This window comes from Hyperolius riggenbachi, chromosome 2 (genome assembly GCF_040937935.1).
Source record: "Hyperolius riggenbachi isolate aHypRig1 chromosome 2, aHypRig1.pri, whole genome shotgun sequence".
NCBI classification, from domain to species: Eukaryota; Metazoa; Chordata; class Amphibia; order Anura; family Hyperoliidae; genus Hyperolius; species Hyperolius riggenbachi.
Window position 1 is genome coordinate 71,863,268 of NC_090647.1, and position 23,523 is coordinate 71,886,790.

Here is a 23,523-nt window from a genome sequence, read left to right on the forward strand (position 1 = left end):
TCTCTCTTCTGTTGGCTGAGGCTGGAATGTGTGGAATGTGCTGCACTGCTTGACATTGGCAGAAGCTATACACACCCTCTCCAAGCTCTGCATGAGTCAGAGACTGAGCTACTATCACACTCTTGTTAGAAGCCATGTCTTTTGTTTGTAAACACTGCCTAAAACTGGCAATTACAAGCCAGGATTGCAGCAGGGAGTGGAAGAAACAGCACAGAGGGGCCCAGGAGAACATAATGAATAGAATGGTATGCTTTTGATGGTGCCCATACACGATACAATAAAAACATTAAATTTTCCCGTTTATTCGATCTAAATGATCGAATCGAATGAAAGTTGAAAATATATATTTTTTTCGATTAAGAAATTCGAACGATTATCCCGTTTTTGTTTTTTTTTAAATCTGATCGGACATGCTGAAAGAATCTTTATATTCGATCTAACGGAATAATCAAACTAAATTATCTAATTGAAAAAAAATGAAAAATTGTACCATGTATGGCCACTTTTATTGTAACAATTTTAGAGTACAGATTCCCTTTAAGTCTAGGTGAGATTTGTTCTATAAAGTGAGGGTGAGGTGCGTTGATTGTTCGTCCCTCATCTGGGTTTTGTTTAGGGAGTGTTGTTTGGGATTGGGGTCCTCTGTAGCCATTTGTTGCTTTTTAATGTTATTTGTGCTTTCTATGTGCTTCCAGCTACTCATTTGCCATAGTCGGGATTAACATCACTGATCTGGCCTACAACCTGCTGATAAGTGGGGCCCTCAAGACTCACCTGTACAATGTGGCCCCCGAAGCTCCAGCACTGCATCACTTCCAGCAAACCTTCTGTGAGTCCTGATGACTTTATCTATGTGACAGTCCTGGCTTTTTTGTAACTATTTAAACTGATACCCGAGGTGACATGTGACGTGATGAGATAGACATGTGTATGTACAGTGCCTAGCACACAAATAACTATGCTGTGTTCCTTTTTTTCTTTCTCTGTCTGAAAGAGTTAAATATCAGGTATGTAAGTGGCTGACTCACTCCTGACTCAGACAGGAAGTGACTACTGTGTGACCCTCACTGATAACCCAACTATAAATCACTTTCCTAGCAGAAAATGGCTTCTGAGAGCAGGAAAGAGATAAAAAGGCTCAATAGTTTATAGATGACATACTTCAAAACATGTCATTGAGCAAAAACAATAAAACTGTAAAAACTTAAAAAGTAGATTTAAATATAAAATAAAACTGTGAAATATCTTAAAATGTCATTTTAGGAGGAGGAAGATAGATACAATTGTTTATTTCATTAGTTTATTTTCACCTCGGGTGTCCTTTAACAATAGGTCTGCTTCCATGAGAGCAGGAAGTAGACAAACTGCAGATTTATTGCAGGATTTGTATCAGCTGTAACAATCAGATGATTTTGTGTAAAGGTTATTATACTGTGGATTATCTTTTAGCGTAGAGAGAAAGTTCTGAGGTCAGGTCCACTTTAAATGATGAAATTACTTTACTAGGTACTCGTGCAGTGAAAGCAAGCAGACACAAATGGCAGCATGTGCCCAGCACAGACACTCCGAAAAAATACCAAATGTATCTAATAATGCTAGTTCATATCTGTCTGTCTACAGCAGGAATTTGCACAAACACTACCACTATGAAGATTACCCATAGTGGTTAGCGCTCTCACCTTGGGGCACTGGGTCCCCGGTTCATATCCCAGTCAGGTCAACATCTGCACGGAGTTTGTATGTTGTACACTATACACGATACATACATAGACATATGACTATGGTAGGCATTAGATTGTGAGCCTCTGAGGGACAGTTACGTGACAAGACAATGGCCTCAATTCACTAAGCTTATCTCCTGTCTTTAATAACTCTTCTAGAGTTCTTACCATGGTGATAAGGCATGTAGTATTCAGGAAACATTTTACCTCAGGCAAACCTAATGTTAACTCTTTTGTCTTTAAAGGGAAGGTTCAGGGACTAGCTAAAAAAAATAAAAATCCATTTCCACTTACCTGGGGCTTCCTCCAGCCCGTGGCAGGCAGGAGGTGCCCTCGGCGCCGCTCCGCAGGCTCCCGGTGGTCTCCGGTGGCCGACCCGACCTGGCCAGGCCGGCGGCCAGGTCGGGCCTCTTCTGCGCTCCATGGTGCGTTCCACGCCGGCGCGCTGACGTCATCGGACGTCCTCCGGGCTGTACTGCGCAGGCTCAGAACTACTGAGCCTGCGCAGTACAGCCCGGAGGACGTCCGATGACGTCAGCGCGCCGGCGTGGAACGCACCATGGAGCGCAGAAGAGGCCCGACCTGGCCGCCGGCCTGGCCAGGTCGGGTCGGCCACCGGAGACCACCGGGAGCCTGCGGAGCGGCGCCGAGGGCACCTCCTGCCTGCCACGGGCTGGAGGAAGCCCCAGGTAAGTGGAAATGGATTTTTATTTTTTTTTAGTTAGTCCCTGAACCTTCCCTTTAAGTTAACTCTTCAATCCTTAAAATAACTCCAGAGTTAAAGACAGGCTGTTCATTAACTGCATGTGAAAATAACTACAGAGGAGGTAACTTAAGGAATGAAGAGATAAGATAACTCTCTCACTATGTGGAGGTAAGTTTTCTCTTGCCTTATTATCTCCAGCATGATCTTAGTGAATTGAGGCCAATATACTCTGTACAGCGCTATGGAAAATGATTACACTATATAAATGAATAATAACCCAAAAGACCAAACCAACACTACGGATATACACAAAATACAATGTTGATGTAAGCAGTGGAGCAAGTGAGACTGGTTTTGCTGTGTTGCTAATGGAGATGCTGCCAAATACATTATTCATTTATATAACACCATCATCTTCCATGGCTCTGTGCAGACTGGGAATGTGTATTGCATACTGTTCTGGAAAACAAACTGGCCTAGTGCTGCACTTTATTATTCCAAGCAAACAAATCCATAAGGTCCGCACACCGGGTATCAGAAGTTGTAGTGTACAGTGAAGTGGGCACACCATCAAACTTTGGGTGCTTGATAAGGCGACTGTAGCAAAGTCACTCTGTAGCAGCAATGTTCACAAGTCGTCAGCACACCAGCAGTAGTTTCAATAACAATGCACTTTTATTGTGCCATTATTCCACATAAGGTGCACTTTGGGTGGAATAATGGCACAATAGAAGTGTGTTGTTATTGAAACTACTGCTGGTGTGCTGATGACTTGTGAACATACCCTAAATGAAGTTGTGATTTATGAATGGCCATTCTGTCTTGTGCCTGAGGGGACTCATAAAGCGAACAACCTGGCCAAAAGTTTTGAGAATGGCACAAATACTTGTTTTCACAAAAATTGCTGTTTCAGTTTTTATGATGGCAATTTGCATATACTCCAGAATGTTATGAAGAGTGATCGGATGAATTGCAAATTCTTTTGTTGCTGTGAAAATTAACTTAATCCCAAAAAAGGCATTTCAGCCATGCCGTAGAACTTGCTCAACGGGGTGTTTTTGTAAATCCGTCACCTGTACATGCTTCTCGGAAGCCGCCTCCTCTCTACTTCCTGTTTCTCTATGCGTCATGCAGGGAAACAGAAAGTTTTACTTTTGCCAAATTTTACTTCTGCCATATGAAGACATGTGAGCTGACCATGTTTTCAGCAAACACAACCAAATATAATTTTTGTTTGATTAACTGGGTTTTCCTCATTTACTTTTAGGACCCATTTGGAAGTCGGATGATGTTCTGGGTCACATTCACCTAAAAACTTTTAAGCACCCACTGTATTTTATTATGCAACACCATACACACCTACTTACTTAATTTCCTGGCACCACTTTTGGGGATGACGCTCTGTGCCCGATTAGGGTCCAACCACCCAGGTTTTCCAGAAACCAGAGCTAGGTGGCATCTAAAAGAGAGTGACCAACACTTTTCATTGCAACCAGTAAGGGGAGGTCCCTCACAAAGCCTTGTGAATCGTTGCCTGGCAGCAACCCAAACATCATGAATATATAATTTTATATTTATCATTTCTATCTTGACCTCTGGAAAGATAGACCAGGTGCAGCTACCCTTGGGGTTCTCTCTGCTTATCCTACATTAGGGCCATATCCAGGATACGTATTTTTCCAGCTGTGCTTAGCTGAGTACAGGGTGAAATCGTGAGATGGCTTTCTCTGTGCAAAGCAATGCAGGGGAATATAACAAATACAAAAGAGACCAAAACCAGTATAGCTACACTTAAAAGAGCTAAAAATGTATTGCAAAAATATATGTTTCATTTTTGCAATACATTTTTAGCTCTTTTGAGTGCAGCTACCGGTATACTGGTTTTGGTCTCATTTTTTGCATCTGTTTTATAGCAGTGTTAGCATCAACTGAGGTTTAATCCATCATTTGATGAACACTTAGTCTTGTTTTGTGTTTTGAATATAACAAATATATTCCCCTACTGATTGCCTAGTTTGTCCCTGTGGACATATTATTCAGGGTCCAGCTAATGCCGACACCCGAATTACTATGATTTCATAAGAAATACCCCCTGCAACGCTATAGCCGGAACTAACATTAACATGACTGCTAAAGGGTAAATAATTGGGGTAGTCCTGTACTAAAAAAAAATGCTTCTGCAAAACATGAAATTGTTTGTGGGGGTTAGAATATTGTAGCTGACTGAAATGAAAAGGTCATTTTTAAGAACATGAAATTACCAAAATGACTTAGAAGAAAAAAATTATACGCAATGATTTTTTTGAGAAATAGACTTTCTCTTTTAGAATGACATTTACAAATCTAGCAGGACCAAATAATGTGTCTAGCTTCTATAACTGCCCCCTTTATAACATTCTGTGCATCACTGAAGCACGGCTGTTTTTTGAGATACAAATCTTGGAGTCTGAATTTTGATAGAGAGCAACATGGACTGAGGACAGAGGAGGAACAACATTAGTCGTTTTAACATTTTAATCATTTTTTATTTTTGCTATTTTCCGTTGAGTCTCTCTCGTAATCCGCTCCACTTCCCATTTGGTAGTCAGAATGCCACAAGTGCTGACTGATAGTTGCAGACAATATAGAACAGGTGGGATAAGGAGGATATGTAACAAAAAAATGCCCAATGAGGCTTCCCAGTCATCCTTAGTCCCTCCGTTCCATCGTTGTCAGCCGCCGATGATCCTGCCAGGCTCCAGGATCATAACAATCCTGTGTGAGCCTCGTGCAGACGCAGTAGTGTTTTTCGTTCGGGTCGAATCAGATCCACGTGCCTGCGCGGTAGAGCGGATCCGATCAAGCATGACTGATTCTGCCTGAGCCCGATGGAAAAACACTACTGCACCTGCGCGACGCACACACAGAATTGTTATCCTCAAGCCAGCACCGCTGGCGAGCTTGACAGCGCTGGAACAGAGGTACGGAGGAGGATGGGGGAAGCCTCATTAGGATCCAGAGGCTTCCCCCTCCAGAGGTAAGGACCTCCCCAGGGGCACTTTTTTTCTTACAGATCCTCTTTAAAGAGAACCCGAGGTGGCATATTATTATCCTAACGGAACCCAGAGGCATGTCATTGTGCACACGACATGCCTCTGGGTCATTGTACTGCCGCTGCCAGCCCCCCTGCCCCGTGCTGCACCCCCTTAAAATATTGCCAGGCTAGCGGCAATCTGCTTGTCGCTAGCTTGCTTTATGTGAGACTGTCAGTCAGCCTTGTAGTATCTCGCCCTCAATTCCAGGCTCCCCCCACCGCTCCCCGCCTCTGTTAGCTTCCTCCGATAGGAAGCCAAGCCATGACCCAGGAGATTGTTGCTAAACTGGCGATCTTTTAAGTGGGTGCAGCTTGACGGTACAATGACCCAGAGGCATGTCATTGTGCACACGGCATGCCTCTGGGTCCTGTTAGGATAGCAATATGCCACCTCCGATTGTCTTTAAGGTGGCCATACATTAGTCGATCTGCCTCCAGATTTGAAAAAGAGGAGAACCGAGAGCCCAATATGGTGTAGTATGTCAAGGTAATTGGATATTTGAAAAGAGTATAGAATAAATACTCACAAACCAGGGTTACCTCCAGGCAACCACTGTATAGGCAGGTGAGGAGATTAACCTGTCCCCACTCAGGATTAAGAAGTCGCTCTCTGTAGGCTTGAAAACAAGAAGGGGTATCCCCCTCCACCAAAGGTGGATACAATAAGTGTTATAGTAGAGAACAGAGGCGCCAAAAGGATAAAAACAATATTTAAAAGTTTTAAAAATTGCTTAGGAGGCAGTGGTGGACTTACCTCCCACAAGCAGACACAACAGACTGTGTATTCACAAAAAGGGATATTTATTGGTATACTCCAAAAAAGATCGCAACGCGTTTCGCAGGTCAAGCCCGCTTCATCAGGCAAATACAGGAAGGAGCACACAACTGGGGGTAAGAGGCAACACATTTGTACAAGTCATAAACATACCGCATACAGTTAAACAAATTTTTATGTAGGAGAATTTGATAGTGTGATTTGAGTGTCATAACATACCAGGAAGGAGTGGCTAATTATTATATTATAGAGAAGGAAAAGAAAAAGGGGAAGAAAAAGGAGGAGGGGGAAAAACAAGCAAAGAAGGGGGAATGAAGGGGATGGGGGGGGTTTGGGGGGGGGGGGGGGCATTGGTGGTGGGGGGGGGGCACAGGGGAAAGGAAAAGAAAGATAGTTAGTGGGGGGGGGGAAAAACGGCAGAGTAGTAATCATAATTTAAAGTATATAATTATAATTATGAAAACGTAATATTAGTAAAATCAATAATAATGTTAATAATAAATATAGTAATAATGTTAACGCGTTGACCTTAAGCTTGTGGCGAGATATTTTCTTAGCAAACAGTAAAAAAGTGTCATTATTAATATATATATACATCTACGTGTGTATTAATGGTGATTATCCTATAAGAATAGTGCAAAAAGGTTTCAGGGATAAAAGTAATGCCTTGGGTGTTTCAGACAGACATGCAAAGTACAATGTAGAAGAAACATATTAAATCAAGCATCAAAATGATTCACTTACCAGCAGTATGTCCAGACAGCACCTGGCGACTCAGTGGCCAAGTGCTTCTGGACTGCTGTTTATATAGTGGTAGGAACCTCCCCTTAGCTAATTGGGCTGTGAGGCGGGCACTCAATTTCCCGCCATGCGCGATTACGTCATTACGCATGCGTACATGCGTATCATGACGCGTAATTACGTTTGAGGCATGCATGGAGTCAAATGCGTGATGCGCGCATGCGTACAGTTGGACGCGTACCTACAGTGATGGAACGGGGCGCATGCGTACTAAAAAGGACGCCATGCGTGGGGCGGCATGGTTGGGGAAAATGCGTATATATGGACGCGTTGGGATGCGGAAAAACAGAAAGGAAAAAAGTGAGCCAAAACAAAAGCAAGATATTGTTAACACATGAAGTACATTTCAGGTTACCAGATCTGACTATATAAACCATTATAGCTTATACCATTATATGCAATTGTTGTTGTATGGTTAGGTCTTTCTTGCAACATATCTTATATTAGTATAACTGTATGTTTAAAAATGAGTAAAATTGATCATAAAAATAAATATAAATAATAGAGAATAAAAATAAAAATAAGAATAAAAATTCCGACTTGCACATTTAGACAAAGGATATGGATATAAGCATGACATCACTGGTGTAAATAGTACTCAGCGTAACGTTCATGGCATAAACACATTTCAAACAATTATAGAACTAAAACCCAAGGAAAAATACGATAATAAAATAAATGAAAGGTAATAAAACTCGAACATAAGACACAGACCGATAAAAGAGGCGACTAGATTAAAAAATATTGATGTATTATGATCAGTGTATTTTTTCTAGTTGTTCATTGAGTCCCTCTGGTATGAGAGTCCTCAATATTTGTATCCAGAACATTTCTCTCGCTTTCAGTATTTCAAAAGCATTGTGCTGTTGTGGGTTAATGGATTCTATAAGTGTAATACGGAATAGGGTGGGGTCATTGTGATGGTGAGTGCCGAAGTGTCTCGAGACGCTGTGAAGGGGAAAGTTTTTCAATATATTTCTTTTATGTTGTCCAATCCGGCTGCGTGCCGGTTGTGTAGTGCGGCCCACGTACTGGAGGTGGCAAGGGCAGGAAATTACATATATGACATATTTTGAAGTACACGTAATCGGGTGTTTAATTGGATAGTTTGTTTTGGTGGTATTGGAGCAGAATGAGGTGGTGACATTAATGAATGGGCAGGCTTTACATCTGGTATTGTTACATGGAAAACAACCCGGGGAATGTTCAATATTTGGAATCGTGTTGGATATATGTGTGCGAAGTTTGCGAACGTCACAACAACAATAAAAAACAAACCATTGCCAACACACACCCCAAACAAAACAAGTCAGTCACCTCGACCCCCCGTACTGGAGGTGACAAATCAGTCACTCGGATACCTCTAATGAACCCTAACTTCAATTTTTCCGGAAAAAATGTTCCTTTGTCCCTATTACCCACAAATCCGTCCAAAGCAGTTGAATCCAGGATGAATGACAATCCTTCCCCTACGATACTAGAATCAGAACACAACTCACCAATTCGACCTTCACAGTTAAGTATATACGACTCCGAACCTACCACTCCCATCCCCTCCACAAACGACAGCCCCCGACCAATCCCAACTACCAATCAAGCCTCTACAACCCCTCACATTGAAAATAACAACAGCTCAGAACAACCAACTACATTTACCCAAACTTCTATTGAAACCTTTTTCCAACCTAACATGAATGGCCCCACCACCCCACATACTACCAATACTAATGCTGAGACTACTCTAACATCCTCTTTTTTAGACCTACCCGCCACACTATCCCAGAACATGTTAGCTACCCAACTCCCCAGTCCGATAGCTTCTCGCACCATATTGCAACCAAAGAAAAAAAGACCCCTACCCGACTCCGAAAAAGGGGTAAACGCGGGAAAAGAAAAACGAGGAAAACATTAACCACAACCAATCCCGCCTTCCCTTCAAAACAAACCAAATGTATATTTAACCTATCCGATCACTCAATATCTCGCTATGAAACCACACTGTTGGAAAAAGGATTGTCCTTTTGTCCAACCAATCAGTCAAATATGTTTGAGATTTTTTCCGATCTAAATGCCTACATACGAAAACTAACACTCAAACAACATTTTGCAATAAAAAAACTAAACCCACCTCCCCCCAATGATCAGACAGCTCTAATCATCACCAACGACGACACCATACCAATCTGTACGCTATCCCCCTCCGAAATTCACACAGAACAATATATCACCACACAACTTAAAGGAAGATTGAGATTCTATCCCGTAGCCTCAAAAGGGAACTTTATTGACACATTCTATTCACTAGTGCTTAATGACCTACAGAACATACACACAGACAATCCCAACCCGATATCCAACCTAACCCGTCAACAAAAAACTGCCATTAAGACACTACAGAACAACCACAATCTTACTATCAAACCAGCAGACAAAGGGGGAGGGATTGTCATTCTTAATACAAAAGACTATCTTGAGGAGGCGGAACGCCTTTTGGGTGATACCAAGTATTATACTACCCTTGATATAGATCCCACAACGGAGCTCAACAAAACACTGAAAACCTTCATCAACAATGCCTTATCCAACAATATCATTTCCAAAAATGAAAGAAATTACATCATCAACCCACATCCCAAAACTCCATTTTTTTACTACCTCCCTAAGATACATAAATCTTTAACTAAACCACCAGGGCGCCCCATCATATCCGGTATAAATTCTATGACCAGCAACCTCTCACGTTTTGTAGACCAACATCTACAATCTCATGTACGATCACTTGACTCCTACCTCAGAGACTCCGCACACCTCATAGAACTACTTAAATGCATAACCTGGCAAGATAACTTTGTATGGCTCACCTGCGATGTAACTTCTCTGTACACAAACATACCGCATTCTTATGGTATTTCAGCTATCAAACATTTCCTGTCTACCAATCCCGCCATGCCCCATGACCAACAATCTTTCTTAGTCCAATGTACAGAATTTATCCTACAGAACAACATATTTTCCTTCACTGACAAAATCTACCATCAAACTAATGGAACAGCGATGGGTTCGTCGTTCGCCCCATCTTATGCAAATTTATCCATGGGACTTCTGGAACTACAAAAACTACAAGCCAACAACCCTTTCACTGACAATATAGTTTTTTATAAACGGTACATAGATGACCTCATCCTGATATGGCAAGGTAACATTGACCATATCCCCCTCTTCATCAACTATCTCAATTCCAATGCTGCTGGACTACAATTCACTTCACAACATGACCCCATAAATATCGAATATTTGGATCTCACACTGTTTATAGAAACTAACACTATAAAAACCAAAACATATTTCAAACCGGTAGATGCTAACAATTATATACATTTTGAAAGCTTTCACCATCGCCCCTGGACCATTAACACACCATACAGCCAATTCAGAAGGATACATAGAAACTGTACAGACATCTCTGACTACAACACACAATCAGATCTACTCACTAACAAATTCCTGGCACGAAAATACCCCAAAAAACTCATCAAGGATGCAAAATTTAAAGCCAAAACAAACCCACCACATAACCCAACTCAGCTCCACACCAACCCACCCAGTGTAGATTGCCCCCGATTCATCACACGATATAATGCCCAACATCCACAAATCCGTTCAATCCTAATGAATAGGTGGGACATTCTACTACAAGACCCCTATTTGCGACAATCTATCCCAAAAAAAACCCAAATCACTTTCAGAAGAGCCCCTAACTTACGTAACCTGTTAGCACCCAGCAAACTTCGCACACATATATCCAACACGATTCCAAATATTGAACATTCCCCGGGTTGTTTTCCATGTAACAATACCAGATGTAAAGCCTGCCCATTCATTAATGTCACCACCTCATTCTGCTCCAATACCACCAAAACAAACTATCCAATTAAACACCCGATTACGTGTACTTCAAAATATGTCATATATGTAATTTCCTGCCCTTGCCACCTCCAGTACGTGGGCCGCACTACACAACCGGCACGCAGCCGGATTGGACAACATAAAAGAAATATATTGAAAAACTTTCCCCTTCACAGCGTCTCGAGACACTTCGGCACTCACCATCACAATGACCCCACCCTATTCCGTATTACACTTATAGAATCCATTAACCCACAACAGCACAATGCTTTTGAAATACTGAAAGCGAGAGAAATGTTCTGGATACAAATATTGAGGACTCTCATAGCAGAGGGACTCAATGAACAACTAGAAAAAATACACTGATCATAATACATCAATATTTTTTAATCTAGTCGCCTCTTTTATCGGTCTGTGTCTTATGTTCGAGTTTTATTACCTTTCATTTATTTTATTATCGTATTTTTCCTTGGGTTTTAGTTCTATAATTGTTTGAAATGTGTTTATGCCATGAACGTTACGCTGAGTACTATTTACACCAGTGATGTCATGCTTATATCCATATCCTTTGTCTAAATGTGCAAGTCGGAATTTTTATTCTTATTTTTATTTTTATTCTCTATTATTTATATTTATATTTATTTTTATGATCAATTTTACTCATTTTTAAACATACAGTTATACTAATATAAGATATGTTGCAAGAAAGACCTAACCATACAACAACAATTGCATATAATGGTATAAGCTATAATGGTTTATATAGTCAGATCTGGTAAGCTGAAATGTACTTCATGTGTTAACAATATCTTGCTTTTGTTTTGGCTCACTTTTTTCCTTTCTGTTTTTCCGCATCCCAACGCGTCCATATATACGCATTTTCCCCAACCATGCCGCCCCACGCATGGCGTCCTTTTTAGTACGCATGCGCCCCGTTCCATCACTGTAGGTACGCGTCCAACTGTACGCATGCGCGCATCACGCATTTGACTCCATGCATGCCTCAAACGTAATTACGCGTCATGATACGCATGTACGCATGCGTAATGACGTAATCGCGCATGGCGGGAAATTGAGTGCCCGCCTCACAGCCCAATTAGCTAAGGGGAGGTTCCTACCACTATATAAACAGCAGTCCAGAAGCACTTGGCCACTGAGTCGCCAGGTGCTGTCTGGACATACTGCTGGTAAGTGAATCATTTTGATGCTTGATTTAATATGTTTCTTCTACATTGTACTTTGCATGTCTGTCTGAAACACCCAAGGCATTACTTTTATCCCTGAAACCTTTTTGCACTATTCTTATAGGATAATCACCATTAATACACACGTAGATGTATATATATATTAATAATGACACTTTTTTACTGTTTGCTAAGAAAATATCTCGCCACAAGCTTAAGGTCAACGCGTTAACATTATTACTATATTTATTATTAACATTATTATTGATTTTACTAATATTACGTCTTCATAATTATAATTATATACTTTAAATTATGATTACTACTCTGCCGTTTCCCCCCCCCCCCCCCCCCACTAACTATCTTTCTTTTCCTTTCCCCTGTGCCCCCCCCACCACCAATGCCCCCCCCCCCCAAACCCCCCCCCCCCACCCCTTCATTCCCCCTTCTTTGCTTGTTTTTCCCCCTCCTCCTTTTTCTTCCCATTTTTCTTTTCCTTCTCTATAATATAATAATTAGCCACTCCTTCCTAGGATGTTATGACACTCAAATCACACTATCAAATTCTCCTACATAAAAATTTGTTTAACTGTATGCGGTATGTTTATGACTTGTACAAATGTGTTGCCTCTTACCCCCAGTTGTGTGCTCCTTCCTGTATTTGCCTGATGAAGCGGGCTTGACCTGCGAAACGCGTTGCGATCTTTTTTGGAGTATACCAATAAATATCCCTTTTTGTGAATACACAGTCTGTTGTGTCTGCTTGTGGGAGGTAAGTCCACCACTGCCTCCTAAGCAATTTTTAAAACTTTTAAATATTGTTTTTATCCTTTTGGCGCCTCTGTTCTCTACTATAACACTGCCTCCAGATTTGCCACTCGGATCTGATCAGAGATGGATCTGTTGACTGCCCACACACTGCAGAGCTATTTCCAATAGATTTCAGCATGTGCTGTCTTACCTGCCGGCTCATTGTGGATCAAACAATATGAACAAATAACATGGTGAATATCCATCATTTCTTCTATTTTCTAACTTATCACTATTTTCCCGCCTTTCACTGCAGTTCTTCAACTGGAATGTTTTCAGACTTTTATTGAAACATTGCACAAAAAGGACTACACATTTCACAGCCCAAGGCCACTTCCTCGGGTCGATGGGGTGCTAGGTTCCGAGCCCTATGTCACTGAGAACCCAGCACTGTATCGACCTGAGGAAACGGCCTTGGGCCGTGAAACGCGTAGTCCTTTGTGTGCAATATTTCCTTAAATGTCTGAAGACCTTCCAGTTAAGTGGTGAGAAGGTAAGCCAACACTTACTTTAAACTGTTTTTAATAGTTCTATAAATTATCGGTCACCTCCAGGAGTAATGGTTGGGTAAAGGCTGATGCTATATAAACCTGCAATAATAATATATACATTTACAGGTGGTGTTCTTATTTAATGCCCATTCTAATTAAGCATCATGGAGTTCTTCTTTAAATGCCCCTTTGCAGGTTTCCTGATGCACGAGTTTCATAAGTACTGGATTGAAGTGGACCCCGTGGACATCATGGAATTCAATCGGGTGCGCACCAAGTTCCACAAGCGTATCCTGAAGCAGCTGCAGAAGACAGACATGGCGTTGTGCCCCCACTTTGCCGCCTCGGAAAGCTTAGTCAACGTGTAGCTCTCTCCATCCTCCCTCTCCAGATCACTGCCTCACTGTTGTATCCATGATCATGGCGGCCGTGTTGTACGACCACAGCGATTGTATGCATGCTTTTTTGGTAAAGTACTCATCTCTGTTTTTATTATGAAAACAAAGTCCCTCGGTGCTCCGCACAAGCCGAAGGGATTTTCTCATACGCATATTGCGGATTTACGCAGTGTTATATTTTCATCTGACATGAGAGTTTTTTCCATTTTTTTAGGTTTTTGTTTTTTCTCATAGCTGAACATCGAAGAGTTGTATTTTGTCGAGTTTCAGTGGGTGTCTGAACAAGCTCTTGTACTGTAAGCCTTTTATGATCCCTAATATTTCTACTGACCTGATGATACACATACTTAACTCATAAGTCTTAACTATATTTATATTGTATATAATGTGTTTCACTGCAGTCCACAATCTAGACCTTCGTTACACTGTTAGTGTAAAACGGTTGGTCCTGTTCAGGACTGTCTCCCTTACCTCATCAAGGTGTCATCTGGAATCACCAGCTCCGCCCCCTCCAACTGATTTATGAACTTCCTGACTTGGTCCCTCCCATGCGTCTGCCTGTCCGTAGGTACCATGTGACCGAGAGAAATTGTGCCCTCCCCCAAGGTTCTGACGCAGGAATCGATTAGTGCAACACATACCACTACACAATCAACACCACCTTTTTCCAATAATTGCTCTTTTTAATTTGTGCTTCTTTTAAACACTACAGCTTTGGCACTTGTCATCTTGGCACAATCATTGGGTCATTCGGTAATTATTGATGTGGAATATTAAGAAATGCTTTAAATAACTCTCTAAGTTAGGCATAACACTAACTTTCAACCCCAGAAAAGCCTAACACTAACAATCTCCACAGTAATATAAATGCTAATCTTTAACGCTACAATAAACCTTACACTAACTATGACCCCACTATCACACTAGCTTTATTGTATGTTGGAAAAGATATTGTCATGGATGCTCCAGAGATAAGTGGACCTATGGTGGGAGCACCGCGCCAGTAAAACTACCCAGAAAAGACCTGTTCCAAGCCCAAAGCAGAGGCTGAGGTAGCCACTCACACAAAAGCCAGACAGCGAGCTGTTCTGCCACAGGATCTAGACATTCACTCAAACTGCACCTGCATATGTATCAGTATAGCACAGTACTAAACAGATTAACTCACAGAGGACACATTAAAAAGGGAACAGAAACATCCACAATACTGATCGATTCTATGCAGTTTCTGAATAGTGTCTGGGTTTCTGGGAAGGAAGTATAATCCAAACATAGGAAGCACTCATAGCATAAACTTGCATTTAATAATATAGGCTGCACACTACATGCTACACCAGATGAAGTGTGCAAGTTTATGCCTATAGGGTACCTCCTCTTTGGATTATATTTGGATAGTGTTTTTGGGGAGGTGATGACTAGTGTTGGTGTTCGAATTCGGGATCCTGCATTTGGAGACCAAAATTATGCTGGACACCACACTTCAAAACTCAACCTAGTGTACAGGGTTGAGGTTTACGACCTTACTCTGATGCTTCCTCCTTCCAAGCCAGAAGGAGGAAGCATCGCAGTCACATGAAACTCGGAGTTGAGTGACCTCCCTGTGATCCTGCCCACTAGCTTGAGTGCTGAAGTGCAGTGTTCCGAATGGCAGATCCCGAATTTGGACACCAACACTAGTGGATTGCGCACCGGCATTCAGGTTTATTACACCTAACTGAGAGTTCAAAGCAGTTTTTTTAATAAACAAAAATATTTTTAAAAAAAACCTCTTCCTTGTAGAATATATCTATAAATAGAATCCGTTTATTTGCTTGTTGCCGTACAGGAAAACGGTCCAGTTTTATGTGTGGTGTGAACCTAGCCCCCATCCTATTAATCCTTCAGATGCACCCTTATCAGAAAATAATGGCAGATTATCCCCTTTTTTCCTGCAGTGTCGGACCTCAAGGCTCCTGTAGCTCAATGATCCCTACATCACATATGTACCAGTCCCATGACTTATATTTTTATGGTAGAGGGGTGGCTTGCAGCGACAAAGTATGACATGAAACTGAATAAGAGCAATGACTGAAAACAATATTAAAGTAAACCTGTCAGGGTTCTCAGTGGTTTGAAGGTGTAACTCTAGGGAAAAAACTGCCCCATTAAGATACTTACCTTAGTAGAGGGAATCCTCTGAATAATCTTCCTGCGCAGTGAGGCCTAGCTCGGTATTGTACGGGAGCGCAGTTGTGAACTTCCAGAGGGTCCCAGCTCTGGTTCAGTGGTCCTGAGGAGGACGTGGGAAGCCTCTGAGGGATCCAGAGGCTCTTCTCTATCGAAGTTCCCCCTCCATTATTTCAGCCATTGCAAAATTTAAATATCGGTTTTTCCTTGCTCATACATAATAGGCGTTGTAATGTTGCTGAAAACAGCATATCTTCTATAGTAAACACAGTGCATTATAGTGAGTTGAAATGGACTTTCAGAAGTCTTTTTAACACTCTTCAGATGCCAGTAACAGTGCTGTCATTTGTAGACAGCAGGAAGAGGCCAGACAAAGGCCCAATTCAGAATTGTAGGCTTCTCTTCCGTTTACTACTATGTTCAGTAAGCTTTCTGAGCAGATAGTGACAGACAACCTGTGGTACCTGCATTTTTTGCATGACTTTAAAGCACCTGTAAAAAAAAAACCTCAGATATTCACCTATGGAGAGGGAAGGCTCTGGATTTTATAGAGCCTTTCTGGTCTTCTCTCGGTGTGTTTGTTCCCCCAGCTGTCCACCATACAAATTTGGCACCTCTAGGAGTCCTTAGAAAGCTTTGGGATCATTTGTTTCTCTAAGTACTTCCGAAGACAAAAGGCTCCGTACTGCACATGCGTGGGTGCATTCGCTCGCACATACGCAGCACAAAGCCACCCATCTTCTCAAGCACTTGGAGACACCAGTGCTTCTGAAGCCTATCAAGAATTCCCAAAGGCATATTTGACCATTTGAACAAATAGCTTCAATGGGGTGGGGGGACAGGGGTGGACCAAGGATGCGGCAAGAGGACCGTGATGGCCGTCCCTCTCCATGGGTGAGTACCTGAATTTTTTACAGGTTTCTGTCAGTGTTACTTTAAATACTTTGAAAATCCTGGCAGGTTCACTTGAATATCACAGGTCACTTTAAACAAGGAATGTTCGTATCCAGCAGTACCAATCAGATGTAGTGGCGATCTGATAATGTAGCTCTGGTGGTGATCATTTTGAAGTGGGACCATTTACTAGATGAGGCCAGTTCCACCCTGTGAAGGGACCAGGTGAACAATATAGTGTATATACCACCTGGATTCATAAAAGACATTCTAGTGTATTAGCAGGCAATATACCCGGACATATCACTGTACTGTACCAGTATTCTCTAACTCACCCTTTTCTGAATAAATTATCTATTTTAGCAAAGAAGAATTTCTTCATAAGTAGAAAGCAATATATTTTCCATGCAGACCTACATTTTTATGAGCCATTTGATATCTTGAATATTTGCATGCTACACGTTAGTATTAATCCTATTTCTATAGGTTATAGATTATTCCCGTCTGGGCTGAGCAGAGTGTTTTACAGAGATCATCTTTGTGGTCTCTGCTTGTTGTTTGAGTGAAGAACACCCTAAAAGTCCCAATTTAATCAAACCAGCAAATATCTAAGGTGAGGACCCTCCAATCCCTCCAATCCACTATGACTAATCTGGTGCACAACATTGCCAGACTGCAACCTGGGACAACCAACAGAACCAGTTTGGCAATTATCTGAGCCTTGATTGCGCTATAGGTAATAGTGCTCGGTATATTGGAAGGACAGCTCCAACTAATATGGAATTCATATGTAAACTATTGAAGCTGGACATTATCCAGTCCAGTAGCCCAGTGGGGACATCACTCCATTTGGCTTGAAAGAAACCTGAATACTTCAATTGCCACCCTCCTGACAGTAGTAACTGGTTAAAAATATTGACTTGGGTTGCATCACTTTCATTGACTGGCCTGCAACAAACAGCTCAAAAATGTTGGAGGAAAGTGGTGATCTGCCTTCATCTATCAGGTGTGAAATTCAGAAATCCAGTGAATGCAAGAAAGATGTACAAGAAAGAATCACAGGCTCCTGTTTGTATCTGTTCAACTGTACTGGAGTGGGATATACTTGCAAGACGTTTCGGGCCCTGCTCGTTCTATATAGCGATAATAGTAAGGATAAGCAATATGTGTGCATGCTCCAAGGTTCGACTGAATATAAGATCTCAGAAGCTTACCATATACTGAAGATGTTCTAACCTCATAATCGAGGTTCTTTTAAATCTAGGTTTGATTTTGGTCATTTTTTCATCATATTTAGAAATTTTAGAATCTATTTACAGTCAATTTGATAAAACGAATCGAATGGCCTGCTTGATCAAATTGAAAAATGGATCCTGCATATGGCCGGTTTTAAAGGATAACTATGCTTTTATGCAAAACTTTAACAGACATTTGTAATAATCTAAAAAGTCTTACTTGCCTAGGATAGTTTTTTTATTCCATTTAAGCATATTTTCTTTCCAAAAATTTACACTGGTAGGTTGAAGGCCCCATGTGAGGCTGTCTATTGAGCTGCCTGCTATCAAAATTAATGAACCAAAATCTCTCTGAATATGCTTTTTATCTCTCTTCTTTATCAGGTAAGATGGGCTTTAGCCGTCTTTTAAGGATATTGTATGAATTTGAGTTTGATGAGATAACGCGTAAGATTGAGCACTAGTCTTTGTCATACAGAGTTTGACACTGACTTGCCCTACACTCTAGAATGATAAAAAGCAACCCAAGCATATAAAAAAAAGACACATTTCCCCCCTTCTAAGATTTAAAACTTGTTGTGCAGGCCATGCCAAGCAAGCTGTCAATTCTGATCGATCAAAGCCAGATCTGAGCATTTTGATTGGACCTCCACTAAATGTCCTGTATCCAATGGAATTAGCAAATAATGTTCTATTGATTACAGTTGATGGGAAAAAATCTATCCAAGAACAGTAGAAAACCAGCATTATGTTTTTGTGCTATATAGAACCGTGTACAGTAGCAAAATTATTGGTTTCGGCTAGAAATCTGCCCTAATCATTTGCCGTACGCTAGCACCAGTCTCTATTACCCAGTCTGCATTTATATCGGAAAGTATTAAGCGGGCAGCTATACACCGTTCTAAGCTTGTATTTGGATTATTATGAATGTCTGTCTGCACCAGCATAGACTGAGGGTAAAGTTAATAACTTTTATTGGGAAGACGTACACATACCAGTATATGAATGTTGAGAGATCTCTGCTACCCACAAGTCATTTTTAATGCTGCTTTTTATGGCCTGTTATCACTATAGTTATTCCCTTATACTTATGGAACTGTGAATGTAAAGTGACAGAGGCTGGCACAGCTCTGAGGTTCCCCCGTACTATGAAGAACTGCTTCTCACGTCACACACTCATGCTTTTCTACTGAATGTCGCCTCCGTTTTGAATATGCTGTCATTTTTGCAGTGTGTAGCATCATTTATTAGAACTCATTTTTTTGAATATCAGGCTTTTGATTGTGAAATCACTTGAATAAATTTCATGACATTCCAGAAACAGAAAAGTGTGGTCTTATTATTTGTCACGTGAATCTTGTCAACCCAATATCTAACTCTTTTACTATTACTATTATTATTATAGCATAATTATTATTATTGTTAATGTATAGAACACCACTATTTTCCATAGTGTTGTATAATATAACTACCAGATGTGTGCTTAAATGACAACTATCAATAACCAAGTGTTATACAATTACAATGTACAAATTATGTCTAAGTATTATTTAAAGCCAATGGGTACTAGTTTAAAAATAAAAAAGTCAGATACTCGCCTAAGGAGAGAGAAGTCTCTGGGTCCTAATGAGCCTTCCCTCTCCTCTCCCGGTTCCCTCGGTGCTGCGCTGGCTCCCCCGTACGCGTCCGCCGCCGCAGGGACTTCGGAGGTCTTTGGGAGCACTCGGGCTTCCGAAGATGGGCCGCTCCATACTACGTACGCGCGAGTGCGTCATAGAGGGCGCTCGCGCATGTGTACTATGGAGCGGCCCCGTCCTCGGGAGCCCGAGTGCTCCCGAAGGCTTCCGAAACCTCCCTTCGGTGGCGGAAGTGGCAGTATTTGACCGAACTGGTCAAATACTGCTACTCGGGATCCTGCGCGGGACCTGGCACCGTGAGAGGAAAGGGAAGGCTCATTAGGACCGAGCCTTCCCTCTCCTTAGGTGAGTATCTGACTTTTTTATTTTTAAACTGGTACACATTCACTTTAACAACTGTGTAAACATTTTCCCACTTTGAATGTTAAAAATCAGAGCCAAAAGCTCTGCTTTACTTTGTGTCAGTTTTAGCTGAATTGGAACAATCCATCAGCAAAGGTAAGTTTGGGTTTTATGTGAAATGTGACATCACAACCAGTGCAGGTCTCTACATCTTTCATTACAGATCATTTTTCTTTGACAGCAAAGAACTTTAGTGAGAAAATCCTACCTTGGTGTCCAGTTTCACACAAAAATAGCAAAAAATGTTTGCTGAGGTAGCAGATAAGGGATACATTTACTTCTGCTTAGCGCTGCACACGGGTCTTAAAGCTTTCTCCTCATTTCCTTTGTCCCTGTAAATCTTCTTTTCTGGATAGCTCATTCAGAGAGAGAAAAACAGCAGCGGCAGTTTATATCGTTTGCAGGTGACGTGCGTCAGTAGCTTAAAATGTACCTGGGATGGGTCCACAACAAAAAACAAAAATACAAATATACCTCTTCTGACTCCCCATTTGCTAGCTACTGGCCCCATCTCAGGTTTCCTTTAAGTACGCATAGGGTTACCAGATGTAGGGAGATTTCTGGGGGCAGGGGGAATGTCAAACTTCCATAGGTGAACTACAGGAGCCACAAATAAAGGATAAAAGAAATACTACTTACAGAACTGGGTTGCTAGATGCTAGGCGGTAACCACAGTAAAGAGGATGTGGAGAACTACATCTCAATGTGGATAAGGTCAGATGTCTTCTTTGTGATGTTTTACTGCAGGTAAAAAACAAAAGCTGCCAGGAAACTCCTGAGCAGGGGAAATAACTGGGATAGGTGGAAAGATGCCCCCAGGAGCATAAAAAGTTTAAAGGAGACCTGTAAGGTCGGGGGAGAAAAAAAGTTTCTTACCTGGGGAGTCTACCGGCCCCCTGCTGACGTCCTGTACCCGCACTGGGGCAAAACGATACACCAGTTCCCCGCCGTGGCTCAGTTTTGGTTTGTTAGTCGGTGGGCCACTGCATCCTCACCACCGTGAGCGCCCTGCTCCTGTGCAGGATGCTCCCGGCATCGTTAACGGGAGTGAGGACAGGCGCGGGCCGGGCAAGTGCAGTGGCTTGTAAGTCGGCGGTATGAAACTGATCTGAGGCGTGGGACCGGGGATCGCTTTGCCCCGGCGCAGGAGGTATGCAGGGGGCTGGTAGAAGCCCCAGGTAAGTTAAACTCTCTCTTTTTTTTACCTTACAGGTTTTCTTTAAAATAAACAATCTTACCTCAGATGAGGAATGGGATTTGGACAATAGAAATTAATTGGACATTAGAAGACGCTGCATTTTGCAGGCTTTCTCCGCTTCTTCAGATGAAAAATAGGCTAGGTGCTCCAAGTGTGTGGTTTTCTACCTACAGACACGGTATCTTTGATTTGAGGAAGCTGGGAAGACCTGCATCGCCTTTTAGTGTCCCAAAAAATGTGTATGCTATATTAATCCGGTTCCTCATCATTTTCAACTGTTATTAAACCTTATATATTCCTGGGTAGCCTCCTCACACCGGTTTCCATTTTAGAGTCTTCGAGAAACTTATGAAATCAGGCCGGCTGTGAATGTAAAAGAAGATCCATGTCTTATACAGTTGATGTACCGACCGTCTTTTCTCACTCAAGACAGTTCCTAGAAAAGTACAATGGAACCCAGTTTAGCAACATATGGTTACGTAGTGTACTGAGAGTCACACAGTGATCAGAGTATTGATTTAACATCGGCAGTCAGTCTTTTCATCTTCTGTTGTCTTGTTGGCTCCAGCATCCTGCCAGCACTTGTGGTTCTTGTCGTTGGATTGCCTGGTGATCACACATATTATGTTTTATGGGCTGCTGAGCATGTAATTGTTTATCGAACCTCATCAGCTGTGAGCAGCGAGAACTCGTTTTCAGTTCCCACATGTCATCCGTTGCTTTACAGCCCTATCAGCATTGTGAATGGCTCATAGGGTTCCCAGATGTCATCCGTTGCTTTACAGCCCTATCAGCATTGTGAATGGCTCATAGGGTAAACTACTGAGCACCGGGGATGAGCCTGCAATGCCATAGTCAAGAGCTATACACCTTTCCTCCTTTCATTTTCATTAATACAATATGGAAATTTGTGATCTTGTTGCTCACTCATTGGTTCTTTTAACAATGGACATTTTTATTCTTTAAATTCAGAATTACAGTCCAGCTTAACATACAATAAAGTCCTGTCTCCATCTCCTTGTTAATGATTTAACAAGAGTCTATGGCAAAACGTTGTAAAGCAGAGGATCCGCAGGATAGTTAGACAATTTGCATTGGTTAAAAGGAAATAAATATGGTGGACTCCATATCCCTCTCACTTCTGGTGCTTTATAGGGTACCTGAGATGAAGGGATACAAGAAATGTATACATACCTGTGGCTTCCTCCAGCCCCCTTCAGCCTGATCAGTCCCTTGCTGTTCTCCTTTGCCTTCTGAATCCTCTGCAACAGCTGCTGGTAATTTGGCCATTTGGGGCCTGTCGGCACAGTTTCTCCGTGCGATCAGGCAGCGCATGCGCATTACGCCCAAACTGTCCGGAATACCAGGAGCCATAGCAGAGGATCCAAGAGGCAGAAGTGGACAATGAGAGACCGAACAGCCTGAAGGAGGTTGGAGGAAGCCCCAGGTATGTATACATTTCTTGTATCCCTTCGTCCCAGGTTCACTTTAATTCAAACGTGAGGTTTGCTACAAGCAATTTGAAATTCAAATTCTTAACCTTGGGAGGGGGAAGCCCCAGCCATGAGACACCCCCCCCCCCCCCCCCGAAGCTCATGCCTGCGCAGTTGCAGGGACCCGATCGGGCTCGGCTTCTACTAAAGAAAGCCACGTTGGGCTGCTCTACTGTGCATGCCCGAGCTGTCAACAAGTTAGTTTTTTTGGGGGGGGGTCTCAGCACTGGATGGGCCAGTGGAGGAGAACAAGGAAGCCTCTGGAATATTCAGAGGCTTTCTCCTCCTGAGGTGACTTTGAGTAACTTTTTTCCCTACACTTTAAGGAGTGCTAAGAGCATTACTGCTGGCTGATTGGCTGCTGTAGACTACTGAAGTTTATACCTCGCTCTTGGAAGTTGCTTTCTCACCTCCAGGTGCCACCTGCAGAGTACGAAGAGTATTTCTAACAATTGCAGCTCTCCATGGCTGTCATGCTGAAAGGATTTTTTTTATTTCTTTGGATTAAAATATAATTCTTTCATTTCTTTCCTTTTATTAATACAAAATCCCTTTGTAGTTTCAGCCAAAGCCCTTAAGTACATGACTAGACATGGATGGCTAATTGTGAGGCGGGGAACTTGTCTGCTCATT

At 42.0% G+C, this 23,523-nt stretch overlaps 1 protein-coding gene across 3 annotated transcripts in view; it reads left to right on the forward strand.

Moving 5' to 3' along the window:
• ELMOD1 (ELMO domain containing 1) overlaps window positions 1-19,476 on the forward strand; it is a 168,972-nt gene extending 149,496 nt beyond the window's left edge. For all 3 annotated transcript variants that reach the window (XM_068266907.1, XM_068266909.1, XM_068266908.1), the window contains 2 exons: window positions 696-829; window positions 13,663-19,476. In XM_068266907.1, the coding sequence (XP_068123008.1) occupies window positions 696-829; window positions 13,663-13,835 (307 nt within the window). In that variant the 3' untranslated portion in view covers window positions 13,836-19,476. The remainder of the gene's footprint in view (window positions 1-695; window positions 830-13,662) is intronic.
• The last annotated feature ends 4,047 nt before the right edge of the window (window positions 19,477-23,523 follow it).